Genomic DNA, 17,555 nt, shown 5'->3' on the forward strand with positions numbered 1-17,555 from the left:
GCAAAGCCCGGCCGGCCGCCAACCGCGCCGAGCCCGTGCGACACCCGCGGCGGGGCGGAGCGGGGCGGAGCCGCGCTGCTTTGCGGCAGCGCCCGGCGGCGGCAGGAAGGGGCTGGAGCGCGGTGCCCGCGTGCGCGGCTCGGAGGCGGCGGCGCCATGAAGCGGCCGCGTGAGGAAGGGGGCGCGGGGGGGGCGGGAGGGGGCGGCCGGGGGCTTATGGGGCTTTGGGAGTACGGGAAGCGGCGGCCGGGACTGACGGGCGCGGTGCGTTGCAGGGCTGCGGAAGGCGAGCAAGCGGCTGAGCTGCCACAAGCGGTACAAGATCCAGAAGAAGGTGAGCGGGGGGACGGGGGCCGCACCTCACCGCACCCCTCACCTCACCTCAGGGGCTGGCGTCGCCTCGTGGTGCCCCTCGAGGTGGCCCCGACACCGGTCTGCAACTAGAGGCGCGCGATTGTTTTTAAACTCAATGAGCACGAGGAATATTCTTCTTTTTTTTCTTCTTCTTTTTTTTTTCCCTTTATCTTCACTAACGTTCGTGTTTTGCCCGCAGATCCGGGAGCACCACCGCAAAGTCAGGAAGGAGGCCAAGAAACGCGGGCGCAAAAAGCCCAAGAAGGACCCCGGCGTGCCCAGCGCGGCGCCCTTCAAGGAGGCGCTCCTGCGGGAAGCAGAGCAGAGGAAGCAGAGGGTAAAATGGAGCTCGTGGGAACGGGGCGAGAGCTGGCGCCGTTCCCTGCCTTGGAGGAAGCTTCGTGCTTGATCTGTGTGTGCGTGTGCACACCCAGAGGTGCGCTTACGCTAGGCTCTAAGTAGGCCTCGCAGATGTGCTTTGGAGAAGCACGTTTCTGTATTTACCATTATATATGCCACATGGCAAATCACTCTTCTAATTTCTAACGACAATCTTCATCACTGTGTATAAGCATGCTGGAAGCGTCATTTCAAGTGTAATCAGAATTGCCAGTGATGCTAAGATATGTAGAAGTCCTACCCAAACGCAGGGAGTTAAGTCTCAGCCCTGCATGATTATACAAAAGACTTCACAAAATAAGGATCTGCAACAAAATAGCACAGCAAGTCAGCATCCTTTGTCAGCTGAAACGTTGTTTCTGCATGGCTGTTACTTCCGGGGCTAACGGGTGGGTGGATGTATTGCCCCTGCTACTGAAGCACTTGGAGAAAATATTATCCTTTTCAGGATAGAATGCCAAAAAGTTCCCAATGTTACTAAAATAGACGTGGCTTCTAAGCAGGGCATCTGAGGTATTTTTGTCAGAAATAAGTAAGTGGGACGAAAAAACAGTCTTCTTACCACCTTCAAAGATATTTTACCTGGCTTGGGTTTTGCTTATTTGCCATCAGCTTGAAGAACTAAAACAAAAGCAGAAGCTTGACAGACAGAAAGAACATGAAAAGAAGAGGAAGCTTGATGCTAAAAAGAATGCAGCCAAAATCCAGGAACAGACAGAGGGAACGGTAGGTGTCCGGTATGATTCTGACACAGGTAGAAGCAATAAAGTCATACTGAAACTACATCTTCATAACTCATCTGTTACGTTACATTCTCAGGCTGTATATGCTCACAAGTGTAATATGGCAGTTCTCAGTTAAATCATTCCCATTCTTTTTTGTGTTCAGGAACCTTCTAGCAACTCTGAAGCAAATACTAAGAAAGGGCCGCATAAAAAACCAAAGAAATCATTTCACAGTGAGCTTGAGAAGGTAAGCTTCGATTATTTTTATATAATTTGATGGGAGTCAGAAATGAAGCAATTTGTTACTTTCCTTTTTGCGTTCCTGTGCAGCAGCTGGAGAGTGTAAAAGTGGCTTGTGATAAACTCCAACACTGAAGATGTGATTTTTTTTATTTTATTTTTTAATGGAAGCTGTGAGGGCTTCAATCTTGTCTGGTGTTTAGCTACTGAGACATCCAGTATTTTGAAGCATTAGACTTCTTGAGCCAAGGTCAGTACATTGTGACTGATCACAGAGCTCTTCTAGTAACGGAATTTTCCTGTCAAAGGATTTCTTGCCTTCAGATGAAAAAGGTGAAAACTGCTTCAGCTTCCCCATTTGTAGTTCAGAAGAAAGGAGCTCAAACAGTCTTATGAAACCTCACTTAGCAGCCATTTTGTGGTCACCGTCATAGGCTACAGCTAAGCTATTACAGAGCTCTTATCTGTCAAATTGTCTGTCGTGTTGTATTTGAGTCTTTTTTATTGTTTCTGACCTAGGTGATAGAAGCCTCAGATGTGGTTCTGGAGGTTTTGGATGCAAGAGATCCAATGGGCTGTCGCTGTCCCCAGCTGGAGCAAGCTATTACTTGCTCTGGAGGAGAGAAAAAGCTATTGTTGGTTCTGAACAAAATTGGTAAGAAACACGGGTTTTCTTGAAGTGTTACTTGGTCACTGGGTAGTTCTGTGGTAGGTGAGCTATGAGGAAGATTTTAAAGGAATCTGAGATTCTGCTGAAGTCGTAAGATCCAACTCTGAGCTCGCTGCCTTATGGAAGGGGTCATGTTTCTTCTGCCTTACAGTCTGACACTGAAGCCATTGGCCAGTCTCAATTAAACCCAAGAGAAGTTAGAGATCTAACTATTTTTAATATTTTTGTGAACGTAGGTAAGGGAGGTAGAGGTCACAGTGCTAGTAGCCACTGAGGCAAGGGTAGGTTAAGCATCAGCAAATCAGCTCAGTAGTTGTGTTTAAGATGATTTGGCTTCTAGAAGTATTGTCTCTCTTCTGTTGCTGTATGAAAGACCCCACCTAGAAACAGATGCAGCTGAAAAGGCTACAAATTACTGGATTATCATCAGGGGGAAAAAGGAAATACCAAGCGTGACAGTAAGAGCAAAGGGAACTGTGTATTAGAGTAGCCTTTGCAAGGATGAGGAGATAATCCTTCACATAACATCACTCTCTGTACCATGGAGCCTTGCTAGAGACTCTCTAACATTAAAAACCTAATAGAGGAGCTGAAAATGTAGCTGTAGTATTTTCTGTTATAGGCAGAAAATAAAGACCAAGACCTGTGGCAACTGGATGGCTTTGGGGAACTTACTTAATAGTTTACTAGAACTATGCATTTAAATAAATAAACTTTCAGCTAAACATTATTTGTCATAAAGCAGTGATATTTGGCATTCACAAGAGTGAAAGGACTGTGCTCTTTTTTTTCCAGATTTAGTGCCTAAGGAGAACTTGGAGAAATGGTTGAATTGTTTGAAGAAGGAATTTCCAACAGTTGCTTTTAAATCAGCAACCTTGATGAGAGACAGGACTATGGTAAGAGTGCTGCAGGCTCTCAAAAGTGACACAGTCATACGTGTTTCCAGTAAGAAGAAAGAAAGAACAAACCCTATAATTCAGTTTGCATTCTTTTTTCTTCAAGTATTTGATGGCTATCTTTTTATCATCACTTAACCGGTAGATTCATCTTAGCCAATTTCTTACTAAACTAATTCCATCTGTTTAGAAGAGCACAGTAACATCAGCTAATGGAATACAGGAGTTGAAAATGTTACAGTAGATGAATATATCTAAAAATACATACTTATCTTCCTAAATAGCCTGACCATGTTTGTTTGTTTTCTTTGTCTTTGAATCCTGTAGCAGGAGCATTTCTCAAGAAAAAGGGCACGTGTTGATTTATCAAGGAACACTGAATGTTTTGGAAGCGAATGCCTTTTGAAACTTCTTCAAGAGCACTGCAAGACTCAAAACAAAGCGATTCAGGTTGGGTTAGTAGGTAAGGATTTGGAGAGATGGCAGACTTGATTTTCCTCCCATAAAGCTTTGGTTTCTTGTATTATGAACTGGATGAAACAACCAACACTTCCTTTTGGGCATTCTTACTCGAGACTCACTGTTGTAGTACTTCAGCTGACAGTGATCTGTGTTGCACTTTGACGCACGTGGTATGTGTGATCTATGGAAGGCACATTGCACAAGGCCTTAACTGACAAACCAGCTTAAGGAAAGGAGAAGCAGGTTACATACCACACAGCCTATGCTGCCTTCCTCCCATCTGATAAGATTTGCATATGATGCTCAATGTCTTCCGTGTCCTTTTTATTGCTAAGTGTGAGAAATGAGGATACTGACCTTGTCTTACTTCTTTAATGAAGACTTCAGATCCAACTCTGATCTCACACTGAAGTAGTACGCTACCAAAGATACGTGGAAACAGCAGCTTTGATCAGTGTCACATAGTCTGAGTTTTTAACTTATAAGGACTTATGTGGTTTTCTTCAGGTTTCCCTAATGTGGGGAAGAGCAGCATAATCAACAGTCTTAAGAAAGATCGTGTTTGCAACGTTGGGCCAGCAAGAGGTCTTACCAAGTAAGCTGAGTCTGATAAAAGCTTTTCATTTTCCTGTTCCTGCTTGTGTTCTCGTTACCTTAAGTTTTGTCTGGGCACAATTTACATGCATTTGGGGCAGTCAAAGCATGCCTGTGTACAGTTTTAAATGTACACTTCAGTTTGTCAGGATGAGAGGTAACATTCTATATGATGCAAGTTGTTACAAGAGAATACAGTGCATAAACTTGCTCATTTTGTGCATTCTGATTTCTTCCGACACAAAGCATATGATGAGGAAACACTGAAACTGACTCTGTATGAAGTGCATTCAGTCCAACGCTGAGCTTTGTGGCTTGACTCCCTCACCTTTACCACTCTTTTTTGCTGGTTGATTCATCTTCAGATACAGCATGTTTCTCTCTCTGGATAGGTACATGCAAGTTGTGCGTATTGACAAACAGATGAGGGTGTTGGACAGTCCAAGTATAGTTGCAGATCCTGCCAACAGCACCCTGACTCTGGCCCTGAGAAGTATCATAGATGCTGGAGAATCGGGCTCAATAGACGTGATTGAAGCAATGGATACAGTTCTAAATCACTGCAGTAAACAGCAGGTGAGTTCCATCATCTTTCTCTGCATTTCTGACTGTATGCAACTCCTCTGTAGCTTTCTTAAAGTTCATTTCACTTCAGCTAGTTCTGGTAGCTTTTGCACTGCTTTCTCCTTAGCATACAACGTGACAAATTTTGCCTGGTATTTCCAATGCTAAGTGTAATCTTTCAGCAATACATGTGGAAGGCAGATGCAGCATGTCAGGATCCTGGCAGCCACTCTGTTTTCCCAATGACTTTACTGATTAAAAAAACAAAACTGCTTTTAAATATCATCTCATAATAATAACACAGAGTGAAAAATGAGGATATTCTGATTGCTTCTTATTATTACACTGAAGACCTCAGATCCAACTCTGATTTCACTCTGGCTTCAAGCAGATTAACCAAAGCCTAATCCCCATCCAATTCTATGCTAACTGATTCTCCACAAACCAGCATACTGTCTCTCACCTATTGGTACAGGTGAATAGCAGATAAAGTTGTTGACAAAGTAGAAATTTTGCTTGGTAATATTTATTACCATACGCAATAAAAAAGCTGCTCTTTACATATTTGTTCTTCCTCATTGTAACCCAGTTTGATTTACTTTCTAATTCCTAAAGCTAGGAGAAAACTGGGTGGTCTTCTGATTGCACTTTTTTTTTTTTGCACTAGGTAATGATGTTCTATAGTATCCCGGATTTCAGGAATACTGAAGAGTTTTTAACTTTACTTGCTCAGAAAAGGGGTATGCTGAAAAAGGGAGGTGTTCCTGACATAGAGAATATAGCCAAATTACTACTTTGCGACTGGACAGGGTATGTATGCTGGCAGTTGTGCTTTATGCTGCTGACCTTTTTGATTTTCACTTTGTTAACCCAGCTGTGATTACAGAGCAGAAGTACTGAATTACAGAAAGGAGGGGCTGCTTTTTGGTTTTTCTGCATTCTACTTTAAGAAAGCAGGATTGGCTAACAGAGTTAGAAAACACTAGCAAGGGATAATTTTCTGAAGTAATGAACTATACATGGAGGGAGTCAAAGCAAATTACATGTAGTTCTATAGCCAGTTTGCTGACCGCTAAGTTTGGTAGGGGAATTTGCCTTTCTCTAAACTGTTGCAGGCTGCAGTGGTTCCTATATTTCCCTGAGTGTGGGATGAATTAGTTTGGAATCAGTGACTAATTGCATGTGAATAATTCCCTTACTCAAGTGGCTCATCTGTTTAAGAGTAGGATGTCCATTTAATTATGTTACTGACAACTTCAGAGTCAAATATAAACAACTATTTACCTGCTAAACAAATGATATCGAATTACTAGTTAGGTTGAGGAGTCTGAGAGGTTTGTGCTTTGGGTTTTATTTTTAAGCATAATGATTTAATCATGTTAGCTTTGTTTGTTTTTTAAAGCTGATACTTTATTTTCACAGAGGTAAAATAAGCTACCATTCACAACCTCCGGGATCTCAGATGCTGCCACCCTACCTTGCAGAAGACAAAATAGCTGAAATGCAGAAGGGTTTTAATTTAAAGAAGCTAGAAGAAGAAAACAATGCTACTATTCAAGGTAGGACTTATTCCTGTAGGTACCAGTAAGAGCAGTGGTAGCAGTTTCAATGACAGATCATGAATTAAAGTCATCCTACGATTTGTATGATAGCTTTGTAAGTATGCAGCAGACATGAACCTTTGGAGAACAAAATGGATTCTAATGCAACGAAACAGTGGATTTGTGTGCCATCTTAACATTTGTGCCATCTTAACACTGGATTTGTGCGCCATCTTGTGCACCCCTGCTAGGACTTAATTGCTGCTCATCTGACTTAACTTTTAAATAGGTGGTACTTATGTGCCCTTCAATGATCTTTTGGCCTATTTCCTAGTTAGGCCAACAAAATGCATTTTTATTCAGCACAATCTACACTCAAATCCAAGTACTTTACTTCCTAGCAATTTTTTGTAGATGCCTCAGGGAAAGTTACTCTCTTGGATGATTTGCATTTGTTCTCCCTGCTTATGTGGGATGGCTGTCCTTTTAATTGGTAGACATACCTGGTGCTAACAGTGACTTAACTGACAGTTTGTATGTCTTTCCCAGCATTAAAATACCCTAGCCCATCAAGCAGCATTGTCTTCCAGTCAGCTGGCATGACAAATGGGAAAATAAAGGAAAATAAAGTGATAAGGGAAGCATCACAGTGGGAGAGTTTGGAAACAAGCAAGGAAGAAGGAGATTTCATGGAAACTGATGATCAAGATAGCATGGAAGAAGAAGAAGAAGAAAAGGATGTGAAAGAGGTAAATCAAGGTTTCATTCAATTGCTACCTGCTTAGACCCTGACATCAAATACCCTGTTAGTATCCTGCTGTAAACTGAGAACACACAGGTGCTGCAGAGCCACCAGCAGTAATTGTTAAGAAAACAGACTTGTAAGTCAGCGTGTTCCTGACAAGGGGTCATCTACACTATCATCAGTCCTATTTCCTTTGCATTGGAAATTTTATTAGCGATGTCTGATTTAAACTCTTAATGTGTGACCTCTCCAATCTTAGGAAAGCAAAATTCGGATGACCAGGAAAGCAAAGCTTGGAAAACAACAAACAAGACATGCAACTTCAGAAAACAAGCTAGCAGGTCTGTGTAAAAACCTGTAGCATAATCTCTAGTACTCTACCACTTACATTTCAGTTCATTAACATTAACAAACCATTTTCTTTTCTCAGAAAGTGGAAGTGACAGTTCGCTATCGTTCAGCTTGGACAAGACAGCAGATGAAGATGATGCCTATGATTTTAATACAGACTATGTGTAATGAGATGTGTGAAGATAGGGCTTGGAGACTCTTACTGGCCTTCAGACCAGTCAAACACTTCTGTTACAGAAGTTGTAGGAATGCTTCATAGCAGAGCTGCAGACATTCACAATTACTGTGCCAAATAATGTATATAATACTGTGTATCTCTAGATAATTTCAGATTTTGTATAGTTCTAGGAAGCTGACCTTTAAGCCCTATACTTTTAATTCCTGTTAAAAAGACTATTTGGAAAAAAAAATCAGACTGTGTTAGTTCATTCTTTGTGCCTCGTAAAGAGATCTTTCAAAAGGATAAACCCCACATTGCTTTCTTTGAAAAACTATGGTCACATTTTAAGCAATTAAATTTCTGGGCAAGCTTTCATCTTCCTTTCATAAAACTGTTAATCATTTTGCCTAGAGGATTACAGACTGTACCTCTAGAGCGTGACTTAAGTGAGTTTTCAGTATTTTTCAAAACTATACGACTTTGACGGGTAACATTTGGTTTGCAAATACTTATTTCAGCTAGACATAAGGTATTTTATCTAAGCACTTCTCTGTAAGCTCAGTAGCTTCACAGGGAGAGGTAACTGGGATTATGGTAACAGTAATTTGTCTTCACAAGGGGGTAAAAAGCTTGTTTCTATGGTGCTCTAGAATAAGACATACTTCCTGGTGGAAATCTGGTAGCAACTGGTAACTGTAAAGCAAAGCATGTTCTTCTGTGTAATAAGGATGTTACTGTAGTCAGCCTGCAGCAAAACTGGGGCAACATTACCCCAGCTGCACTGAAAGAGGTAGCTGATACATTTTCTTTAAATGTACATAGAGGCATCCATGCCTCCTTAGGTATCTTAAACTGCGTGTCTGTATCTGTGCTTGGTATTTTTTTTTATCTAAGCCTGCTAAAATAACCACTGACAGGAATGGTTCTTAAGAAGCCAGGAAAAGAAAGGATCAGTAACAAACCAGAGAGCAGCATAGAACTATAGACAGTGTAGGTAATGAGATGAGAAGGTGAAAATTCTTTTAAATTATAAAGCAGTATTGAAACCCTATTCATACACATAAGCAAGCCCTTTAGCTCTCTGCTGCCCTGTACCTCATATCATGAACCACTGAGTGTTTCCCTGCTTGTCTTTTATCCGTACATCTTATACCTGTTCACAAGTAGTGGTACTGAATAAACATGAGAACCTGAATTCAAGCTTTACTACATCGAGTAATAGCCACAGCAACTGCTTGGATATACTAGCTAATAATAACCATATATATATATAACCAATAACACTGTAGCAATTAAAAAAAAAAAAAATCTACTTACCTATAGCCAAGTCGATGGGCTGCCAAAGGTCACAGCAATCTCATTCAATGAATTCAGAGGGTCAGACCAAGAAGGACAGTGGGAGAAACTTCTATGGCACAGTCATGCTCACTCGAGAAAAAAAAACATGCAGAAATTCTTAACAGTAACAACTCTGATCTATTTCATACAGCCTGACCCTAGAAATAAATACTTTGCACACTTTTACAATGCGTGCTTTCTCAAAGGTGAGATCAATTGGTTTTGACTTCATTCAGTTAACCACTGTACTTAAGCAAAACAGAAACATTACATATATCGGACCACAACAGAAATCATATTGTCATTTACCTGAGGTTTGACTCACGTTAACATTAACTTTTATTTTTGAACATTTTCTCCACCACTTTACAGAGAATATTTTAGTGTTTACTGGCAGTTAAAACCACTTTGCATAGTGAAATATTACTTGAAATTATTCATCTTTCAAAAATCAAGATTCAATTTTGCAGAATTGTGCAAGACGGTCTTAGGCAGAAATGGCTGGGAGCAGTTTTCATGCAAGAAAGGACTGCTGATGAAACTATTTCACAGGATAACAACAAGACAGAACAAATACTGAGCTGCTCTTATTTACAGTATGTTCCTGTGCAATAATTGAATGGTGCAAGCTCCAGCTGAAGTTCTATCTTGTTTCTGGAACTGTTTGTTTACATAGCTGACACAATGATCCCCCAGAAGACTTGTAGTAAAGAGCAGAACGTACAACACACAAATGACCTAACAGAAGTGCTAGTTTTGCCTTCTGCTGGAGTAGCGTCTTCAGTCACACAAGAGAAGTGAGTCTCCTTTGGAACAGCACATGAGTAAGTGCATCTTCCTGTGCTCCAGAAGGCAAGGACTGCTCTATAATACAAAGTTGACTTAAAAAAAAATAAAAAAAATCTGCTCGGCTCCAGAAGTTTCCTGAGAAAATGCCATCAGTTATTAAAATTGTCTCTATTTTGCTTCATAGGCTTCTGAATGTCTCCGGATCAGGCTAAACTTGCCTGTAGGATCAGGGACATACCACTTCTCCCACACTTCAGCGTATGAAGCTGTTCTTCCCCATGGTTTGAAATGTCCATTCCAATGAAGCAGCTTGGCAGCTTTCACAAACTGAGGAGAATACCTTTTTCCAGCACTAGACCCTTTTATTGAAAAAGAAACATTAGTGCCATAATAAAGGCAGCAGGAAAAAACAGAATGTGATATTTTAACTTCAAAACAAAGGATTTTAATAGGAAATCTTGTCATTTATGGAAAAAGGAGGTGATATAGGAGGCAGAAGTCATGGAAAACTAAAAAACAATCAGATGCAATGGAAGGCTACTTTGATCTGTCTCTGTATATATTTTAATGTACTGCTTTAAATTCCAAGTTCTTTAAAACCCTTTTAATACCCAGTATATTCAGCAGCCTATATATCACTCATTTGAAATGAAACCTAAGAGCTCTCCCATCTTTGGGGTTTTACCAGTAGCAGAACTGATAACGAATGTCTGCTCCTCTTCATCTTGGAGGAGAGGCCTAGGATCACTTCAGATACAATACATATGTGGAAACAATAAAAAGGATACAAGAACTTGAGAGCTCAAAATCAAAAACAATCCCGCTAGCAGTTCAAAGAGGAATGTGGAGGATTAGGCCCACAAAATGCAAGACGGTATTGGGAAGCTGCATTTCATAAAGCACAAGGTATAACGCAGGGTAAGAAGAGAACCGTTTGCTGTATCAACTCAGAGCTCAGCTACAGACCTCGAAAAACACACGGGAAGCAAAGCATTGCACACTTCATACATACCAAGATGTCGGACATTCCACATGGGATCAATACTGGAATGTTGCTTGTAAAATACAATTAGCAGTGGAGGTGTCGTGATGCTGCCAGCCAGAGTTCTGCTGTAAAGTTCCTCTCTGAAAGAGAAAATGGAAAGGAGTTGGGGAAGGTTGCTTGTGTGGCCCTAAATCAGTTGACTTTCACTTGCAGCTGCATGACAGGAATCCACAGCTAGATATGCAGCCCTTCATTTAACAGTTAAAAGCCATCACTTAGCCCAATCCCCGACCTATGGCCACCCCCATCTCAGGGGTACTCACGCTACATTAAGCGTCATCCACTTCTCCAATTGTTTAGTGATGTTCTGTAATTTCCATTCTGTCAAATTGGCAACAAAAACTCCTGGATTGAAAGAGCAAGTGTTGGCTTTCATGGCAAGCTTTCGGATGGTTTCTTTCTTGTAATCTAGAAACCCAATGTAATTATACTGAAAAAGAAAGAGTATAGAAATTAGCTTAAAAATATAGTCAAATTCCTTTGTAAAGAAAAACTTTGCACAACTCTCAGCAGACAAGCATAACTTTGTTAAAACAAATTCCCCTTCCTTCAACACAAGAGAAAGTAAGTCAAACATTTTAAAAATATGATTAAACTACACACTTTAAGGAAAGCTGCATGGTATTAATGTCTACAACCTGAAATAGCAGGCCCAGAACAAGTGCTTTTCATACATAAACAAATAAAAAAAAAATTCCTCTGGTGTTCTAAGACCTTCTACTGTTCCACTATCATTGTAAGCACAGCCAAAACTCAGTGTTTTTTACTGTACCTAAATTACTGTACCAGGCATCACTTGTAACACAAACATCACAATCAACTGATTTTGGTAGGTAAAGTCACACCTTTAGGTTCACTGGTTCAAAATCAACCTTCAATAATATCAAAACCAAGCGCTTGGTTCCAAAGCCTGGGATCTACAACGTTATGACTGAGTCAGAATGAAACCAACCTGATTCCCTGCTCCACGGACAGCAACTTTGTTAGTGGTTGAGTCACAATCATCTGAAAACGCAGCTGCATGTCCAGGTTTCAATGGAGTGTTGTAAAGTTCAAGGATATCATCTGAAAAAATAAAATAAGCACAGAAAAATTAAAATCAGTCCTGTTTAAGCCCTGCGTGACTTTTTGTTCAGCCCATCGCTGCAGCAGATAGAAACACTCAGTTTAATCCAATTCATTCATGTTTGAGAAGTTTTTACATCTTTTCTTGAAGTAGAAGCGTTTGGCTACTGCAGAGACGGCACGCTGAACCTAGCATATACCAATGGCAAAACATGAAGAAAAGGTCCTGTACCTTGCACTACTACGTCGTCGTCCACATAGATGGCCTTCTCTGCATGAGGTACCAAACTAGGCAAGTAGAATCTTGCAAAGGTTAACTGTGAAAGCAAAATAAATAAATAAATTGGAAAATTGTTCAAAAAAGTGAGAAATTTTGAAATAGGTACTCCTGACACTTAATGTCCAACTTCCACCCTGGAAGCAAGACAGCCAGCAGTATCTTATCAGTTATTTACAATAAGCAAGTTCTATCAATTCCTAGTTTCCCATGAATCTGTGCATCGATAAACAAACTTTAAGACTGGTCTCTGATAGAATTTATTATCTTTCCACACATATCTGTAGTACCTGAGAGGTTTTGGCATGCTTGACACACAACCTGCTGTGTTTCACTGGAGATATCAGCACAGAAAGATACTAGGCACGTGTATGTAGATACTCAAAACCATCTTGTACTACCTGAAAAACTTAGCCTTATTGAAAGTTAGGAACTTAATTATAAAATATTTATTTATGCCAACAAATTTGGGTTTGAACGCTAGTTGAGTTCAAAAGCCATGGGAGGCTAAAATCAAAATGTACTGCTAGTAACTAATAATTGTAAAGAGTAATCAACACCATCCTTACTGGTTTTAGGGGGTCTGCCTTTTGAGGATCCACTTGTACTTTCCCTTCTAAGACACGAGGGTCAAAATCCAAAATTCGGTATCTCAAATTTTTCAGAGCAGTGTTACTTAGCCACAGTCTGCAAACACAAAAGAAGCATAGATTTTGTTCAATGAGACAAAAATCAAACAAAAACAAGAGATCCAATCAAAAGATCTTGATCTGGACAGTAATTTCCCTACCCACCAAACATAGGCATAGAATATTATCTGCATCTGATTTCAGTGGTGCTGTCCTGTGTGCCTGTAGGGGCATGTCCACTACCAGCATACTCAACAGCTGTGACACATGAAAGGTAAGAGATTGCTGCTTTTTTTTTTTTACTAGAAATATACAATCCTGTTATCACAAATCCTTCACGAAAACTATCAGTGTGAACAGATCTGAGCGAAAATCAAAGGATCAAAGCCCAATCTAAAAAAAAAGGGGGGGGGGGGGGGGGAACTTCACTACCAGTATTTACATTGCTCAGGCAAAATGAAGAAAGTAACTTTTACAACCCCTCCACCAACAAACTCCAACCCCACTGGATGGATATCATCCCACGGGAAAAGTAGTCTCTTTTTCCATCTTTGAAACATTACCAGGAGGAATGACTGCAGCCTTGCCAAAAAGATGCAATAAGCAGCAGCAAATAGGACTGCAAACAATTTAGAGGAGTGCAGCGTCAAGCAAATTCAGTTCTAATTGTAAAGTAAAAATACTTAACTTTTACAGTATCATGGGAAGCTAACAAAAAAATCATTACCTCAAGTGGTCCACAGTATCGTTCAATGTAACAATATAGAAAACCACATTGGATTTGGTGTTATGGTAAATACTGTTCATTGCTGCAATCGCACCCCCAAGCCTCTCATCTGATGCTGCAATGACCACAGAAATCTCCTTATCGTTCCTTTCATCTGTCAGTCTCTGGGGAACTGCAGGTATGAAGTCTATAGGCTGAAGTCCTAATGGATTTGAATCTGTGGAATAAAAATGGCATCACCTACGTTTTATATAAATGAAACACAGAAATTACCATGCTAAAATTCCCAATGCCTGCAATTATTTCTGTTATACAAGCGCTTGGATGTCTGGGTCGAGGAACATGGACTACAACACCCCAGAATTAAATGCTTAAATGACAGCCCCTGCTCAGGAGAATCCAAGATGATGTTAATGTATTTGAAAACATCCCACTTGCAGATAAACTACATGCACATAAACTGCTCTAAATACTCACGTGCTGCACAACAAAGTACTAGAGCGAGGCTTTAGTTGAGTAGCCCGTGCTTACCTTTGGTCCTGTTTGCCACATCTATAATCACGCTAATTTATCCATCCCGTTACCCTAACCACCTTCCAGTCACATCTCCCGTCCCTATTTTCCCTCTATTTTCTTTTCCTCTTTGGTAGAAACCGATTTAGAATTTGTTTCTTCATTAACAACACTGTTGTAAGTTTTTTTCCCTGGGGGATTATCAAGGCACTACACACAGCCCGCGTTCAGTCCAGGCATCACAGATCACTGCCTTATTTAAGCTGAAAGGGCGAGAATTTATATCCCTACTGTGCAGACATGAGAATGGGAGACCAGCAGCTGAACGTACGACCATACAGCATACATATCCCGTTGAAAAGGTGGCTAATTCCCTGCTACTGCACTCTTCGAACGACGCTGGTACCTTCCAGATGATTAAATTATTACATAGTAGATATTTTCAGGTAATTTGGGGAACGCAACAAACGGGTGGCAAACGGGGACTTGGCAGTTCATGGGGACGTGGACAAGCTCTGTGGCACCACATCCGGTTCTGAAACGTGGGCTCCTGAGAACAGAAAGGCTTTGCTAAGTAAAACTAAGTGGCACAGATGAAGACGAGCACCATTGCCCAGGGACTGAGCACCACTGTCCCTGCGACACCTTCTGAGGCTGACTGACAGCCATCGCCGGCGCTACTTCGGGTCTGTGAGGCAGAGAGCGCCTTTACCGCCTAAATAACGAAACGCAACGAAACCCTACGGACCCGTCAGCTCGCGCCTGAGGAAGTCGCTGAGGCCCAGGAAGTTGCGGTGCAGGACGAGCACGAACACCACGACGGCCGCGACGAGGATGGCGACGTTCGCTGGAAGTTTAAAAAGAAAGAAGTTCACCGCGGGGAGCAGCGGGGGGCTCGGACACGCGGCGGGCAGCGCCCACCCCCCGCTCCTGCCCTCCTACCTTTCCTCAGCGACATTTTCCCCCCGCCGCCCGCGCTGACGCGGCCCCGGCCCCAGGGCAGCGGCAGTGACGCCGCGGCCCCCCCCGGCCGAGCCGTGCGGGCTCCCCCCCTCCACCCCCGGGGCTGGCGGCCAGCGGGGCGGGGCGGGAGGCACCGGTTTCCGGCCAGCTCAGCAGCCGCCTTCCGCCGGCAGCGAGCACCCGCAGGAGGAGCGGCAGCGGCCCGAGGAGCGCGGCGAGCCGCCGCCGCCGCCCCCCCGCCACCATGCTGGGCTTCTGCCGCGCCATCCCCACGGAGATGGTAGGGCCGGGCGGGCTTCCGAAGCGCTGAGCGGGCGCTCGGGTGCTTCCGAGGGTGCGGGAGCGGCTGCGCTGTGAGGGGCTGGAGGGAGGAGAGCGGGGGTGGAAGCGGCGCTGCCGTGTGCTGAAACGCTCCAGCTGTTGAAACAGGGCCCGGGCAGCTTCCGTGGGGGGTTTACAGCGGTATTAGGCTACATAAATGTATCCTGAACTTGCCTTTCCTGCCCTGAGCACGTAGGGGTTGCTTTTATTTCTAGGCGACGTAGTCAACGCTGCAGGGGAGATGCTAAGCTGCGAATAAAGAGCTTAATCCCTTTACACCTGAAATCGAGGTAGAGTAAGAAAATAATTCCACGCTGGTTTGAAAGCTGAACAAAAGAGCCAAGAACCTGCGCTCAGGCCACATCTGGGATGTAAACTGAGTCTTAGCAGTTGCAGGCAGGCTTCTGTTTTGGGTAAGTGACCAAAAAACTGACCAAACCTCTCTTTTCACAGGACTACAAGGGCCAAAAATTAGCAGAACAGATTTTTCAAGGAATCATTCTTGTCTCTGCAGTAAGTATACTAGAACTGTGGGTGGTAACAAAGAACTTTTGTTTTCTAATCTTAGAAGCAAATTTTTACTGATTGTTTGGATGAAGACTTTTCTTTTAATCTTTTACTTTCATTGTTGGCCTACAATTTTGCAACCAGGGTTAGAAAAATATATGAAGTGTGCTTTTGAAAAATCCATACTTTCCACTTACCTCTCCTCCCTACCTTACCCCCACTTAAGGGCATCCAAAATGTTTTTGTTTATTTGAAGATTATTTTTTTAAGGTAATTGGTTTCATCTATGGCTACATCACTGAACAGTTTGGATGGACTGTCTACATATTTATGGCTGGAGTTGCTTTATCATGTCTGGTAAGTTTGGTTTCTAAACTTGAAAATACATGCTGTAGAAGGTGAAGCCCTGTGCTTAAACTTGCTTTACAACCCAATATTTGTCTTATGTCAGATGCTAGTAAGATTTTAGAGAATACTGCCATTTTACACTGCTACCTAATAACACTGAATTGCTTTCCCAGTTGTGGTGGTTTTACCTTGCTAGGCAGCTGAACTCCACCACAACCGCTCTCTCACTCCACTTCCTCAGAAGAGGAGGGGAAGAAGAAAAGGAAAGAAACAACTCATGGGTTGAGATAAGGATAATTTAAATAAAGGAAAAAAATATTAAGGAAGAAATATTATTAATTAAATAATTTAACTAAAGGGAAAGGGGAAGATGGGGAAAAAATGTTAAATCCATCCTAGCCAGACCCAGTACACCAGCTCAGTGAAGTGTTACTTCTAAGTCAAGCTGTGTTGTGGTTTAGCCCGGCCAGCTGCTAAGCACCACACGGCTGTTCACTCACCTTCCCCTCTCCCTCTCTGGGATGGGGGAGAGAATCAGAAAGAAATGAAAGCCTGTGGGTTGAGACAGAGACAATTTATTAGGACAGAAACTAATAATACTAATAGTACTACTTGTAACGTGTACAAAACAAGTGATGCACAATACAATTGCTCACCACCTGCTGACCAATGCCTAGCCTATCCCTGAGTAGCTGCCCCCCCCACACTGGGGGGCCCCCCCCCCCCATATAATTGCTCAGCGTGACCCCAGCTGGTATGGAATACCCCTTTGGCCAGTTGGGGTCAGCTGTCCTGGGTCTGTCCCCTTCCAGCCCCCGCTGTACCCCCAGCTGCCCACTGGCAGGACAGAGCGAGGAGCTGCAAAGTCCCTGGCTTAGTGCGAGCACTGCTCTGCAACAATTAAAACATCAGTGTGATATCGATGTTATTCTCATCCCAAATCCCAAACACAGCACCACGCCAGCTACTAGGAGGAAAACTAGCTCTATCCTAGCCAGAACTAGGACAAGCGGATAGCATTTTTAACAGAAAGGACAACAGTTTTCTGGGTAGCAGCTGTACCAAACACTTCTCTAGCATCTTGATTTACACATCTTCCTTTCATACCTTTTCTCTAAGCTAACGCTCCCACCGTGGCCTATGTACCGCCGCAATCCTCTGAAGTGGTTACCTGTCCAAGAGTCGGGAACAGACGATAAGAAGCCAGCAGACAGAAAACCCAAGAGACGCTAAAAGCTAAAGAATACGGTTCTTCATGTTATGTTGCAGCAGTTAGCTTTCTTAAGTTTTAATACATTTTCTCTAGATGGTGCTTGGCTCAGTGTTTGT

The 17,555-nt window shown here is 42.5% G+C and overlaps 3 protein-coding genes and 4 non-coding genes across 7 annotated transcripts in view; 6 read left to right on the forward strand and 1 right to left on the reverse strand.

The window, feature by feature from the left end:
• SPCS1 (signal peptidase complex subunit 1) overlaps positions 1-17,536 on the forward strand; it is a 20,822-nt gene extending 3,286 nt beyond the window's left edge. Inside the window, exons 3-6 of the mRNA XM_035337307.1 lie at positions 15,285-15,330; positions 15,825-15,884; positions 16,149-16,235; positions 17,346-17,536. Of these exons, the coding sequence (XP_035193198.1) occupies positions 15,295-15,330; positions 15,825-15,884; positions 16,149-16,235; positions 17,346-17,459 (297 nt within the window). The 5' untranslated portion in view covers positions 15,285-15,294 and the 3' untranslated portion in view covers positions 17,460-17,536. The remainder of the gene's footprint in view (positions 1-15,284; positions 15,331-15,824; positions 15,885-16,148; positions 16,236-17,345) is intronic.
• GNL3 (G protein nucleolar 3) lies at positions 31-8,379 on the forward strand. The gene is made up of 15 exons (XM_035337304.1): positions 31-169; positions 276-334; positions 554-691; positions 1,366-1,479; positions 1,642-1,725; positions 2,238-2,373; positions 3,184-3,287; positions 3,615-3,750; positions 4,257-4,344; positions 4,736-4,919; positions 5,575-5,717; positions 6,330-6,466; positions 6,998-7,197; positions 7,453-7,534; positions 7,624-8,379. The coding sequence occupies exons 1-15, from the start codon at positions 157-159 to the stop codon at positions 7,710-7,712; spliced, it is 1,707 nt and encodes a 568-aa protein (XP_035193195.1). The 5' UTR covers positions 31-156; the 3' UTR covers positions 7,713-8,379.
• On the forward strand, positions 2,433-2,505 carry LOC118173546. The gene has a single exon (XR_004754275.1). It is a non-coding gene; the product is annotated as a small nucleolar RNA SNORD19 (small nucleolar RNA).
• Positions 4,088-4,161, forward strand: LOC118173548. The gene has a single exon (XR_004754277.1). It is a non-coding gene; the product is annotated as a small nucleolar RNA SNORD19 (small nucleolar RNA).
• On the forward strand, positions 4,581-4,658 carry LOC118173549. Its single transcript, XR_004754278.1, has one exon. It is a non-coding gene; the product is annotated as a small nucleolar RNA SNORD69 (small nucleolar RNA).
• LOC118173547 lies at positions 5,215-5,290 on the forward strand. The gene has a single exon (XR_004754276.1). It is a non-coding gene; the product is annotated as a small nucleolar RNA SNORD19 (small nucleolar RNA).
• On the reverse strand, positions 9,339-15,171 carry GLT8D1 (glycosyltransferase 8 domain containing 1). The gene is made up of 9 exons (XM_035337305.1): positions 15,030-15,171; positions 14,836-14,934; positions 13,575-13,791; positions 12,788-12,905; positions 12,174-12,258; positions 11,829-11,941; positions 11,140-11,306; positions 10,844-10,956; positions 9,339-10,190 (listed from the first exon to the last, which is right to left on the reverse strand). Exons 1-9 carry the CDS (start codon positions 15,043-15,045, stop codon positions 10,000-10,002), a joined length of 1,119 nt encoding a protein of 372 aa, XP_035193196.1. The 5' UTR covers positions 15,046-15,171; the 3' UTR covers positions 9,339-9,999.
• Positions 17,537-17,555: the final 19 nt, after the last annotated feature.

This window comes from Oxyura jamaicensis, chromosome 12 (assembly GCF_011077185.1).
Source record: "Oxyura jamaicensis isolate SHBP4307 breed ruddy duck chromosome 12, BPBGC_Ojam_1.0, whole genome shotgun sequence".
NCBI lineage: Eukaryota > Metazoa > Chordata > Aves > Anseriformes > Anatidae > Oxyura > Oxyura jamaicensis.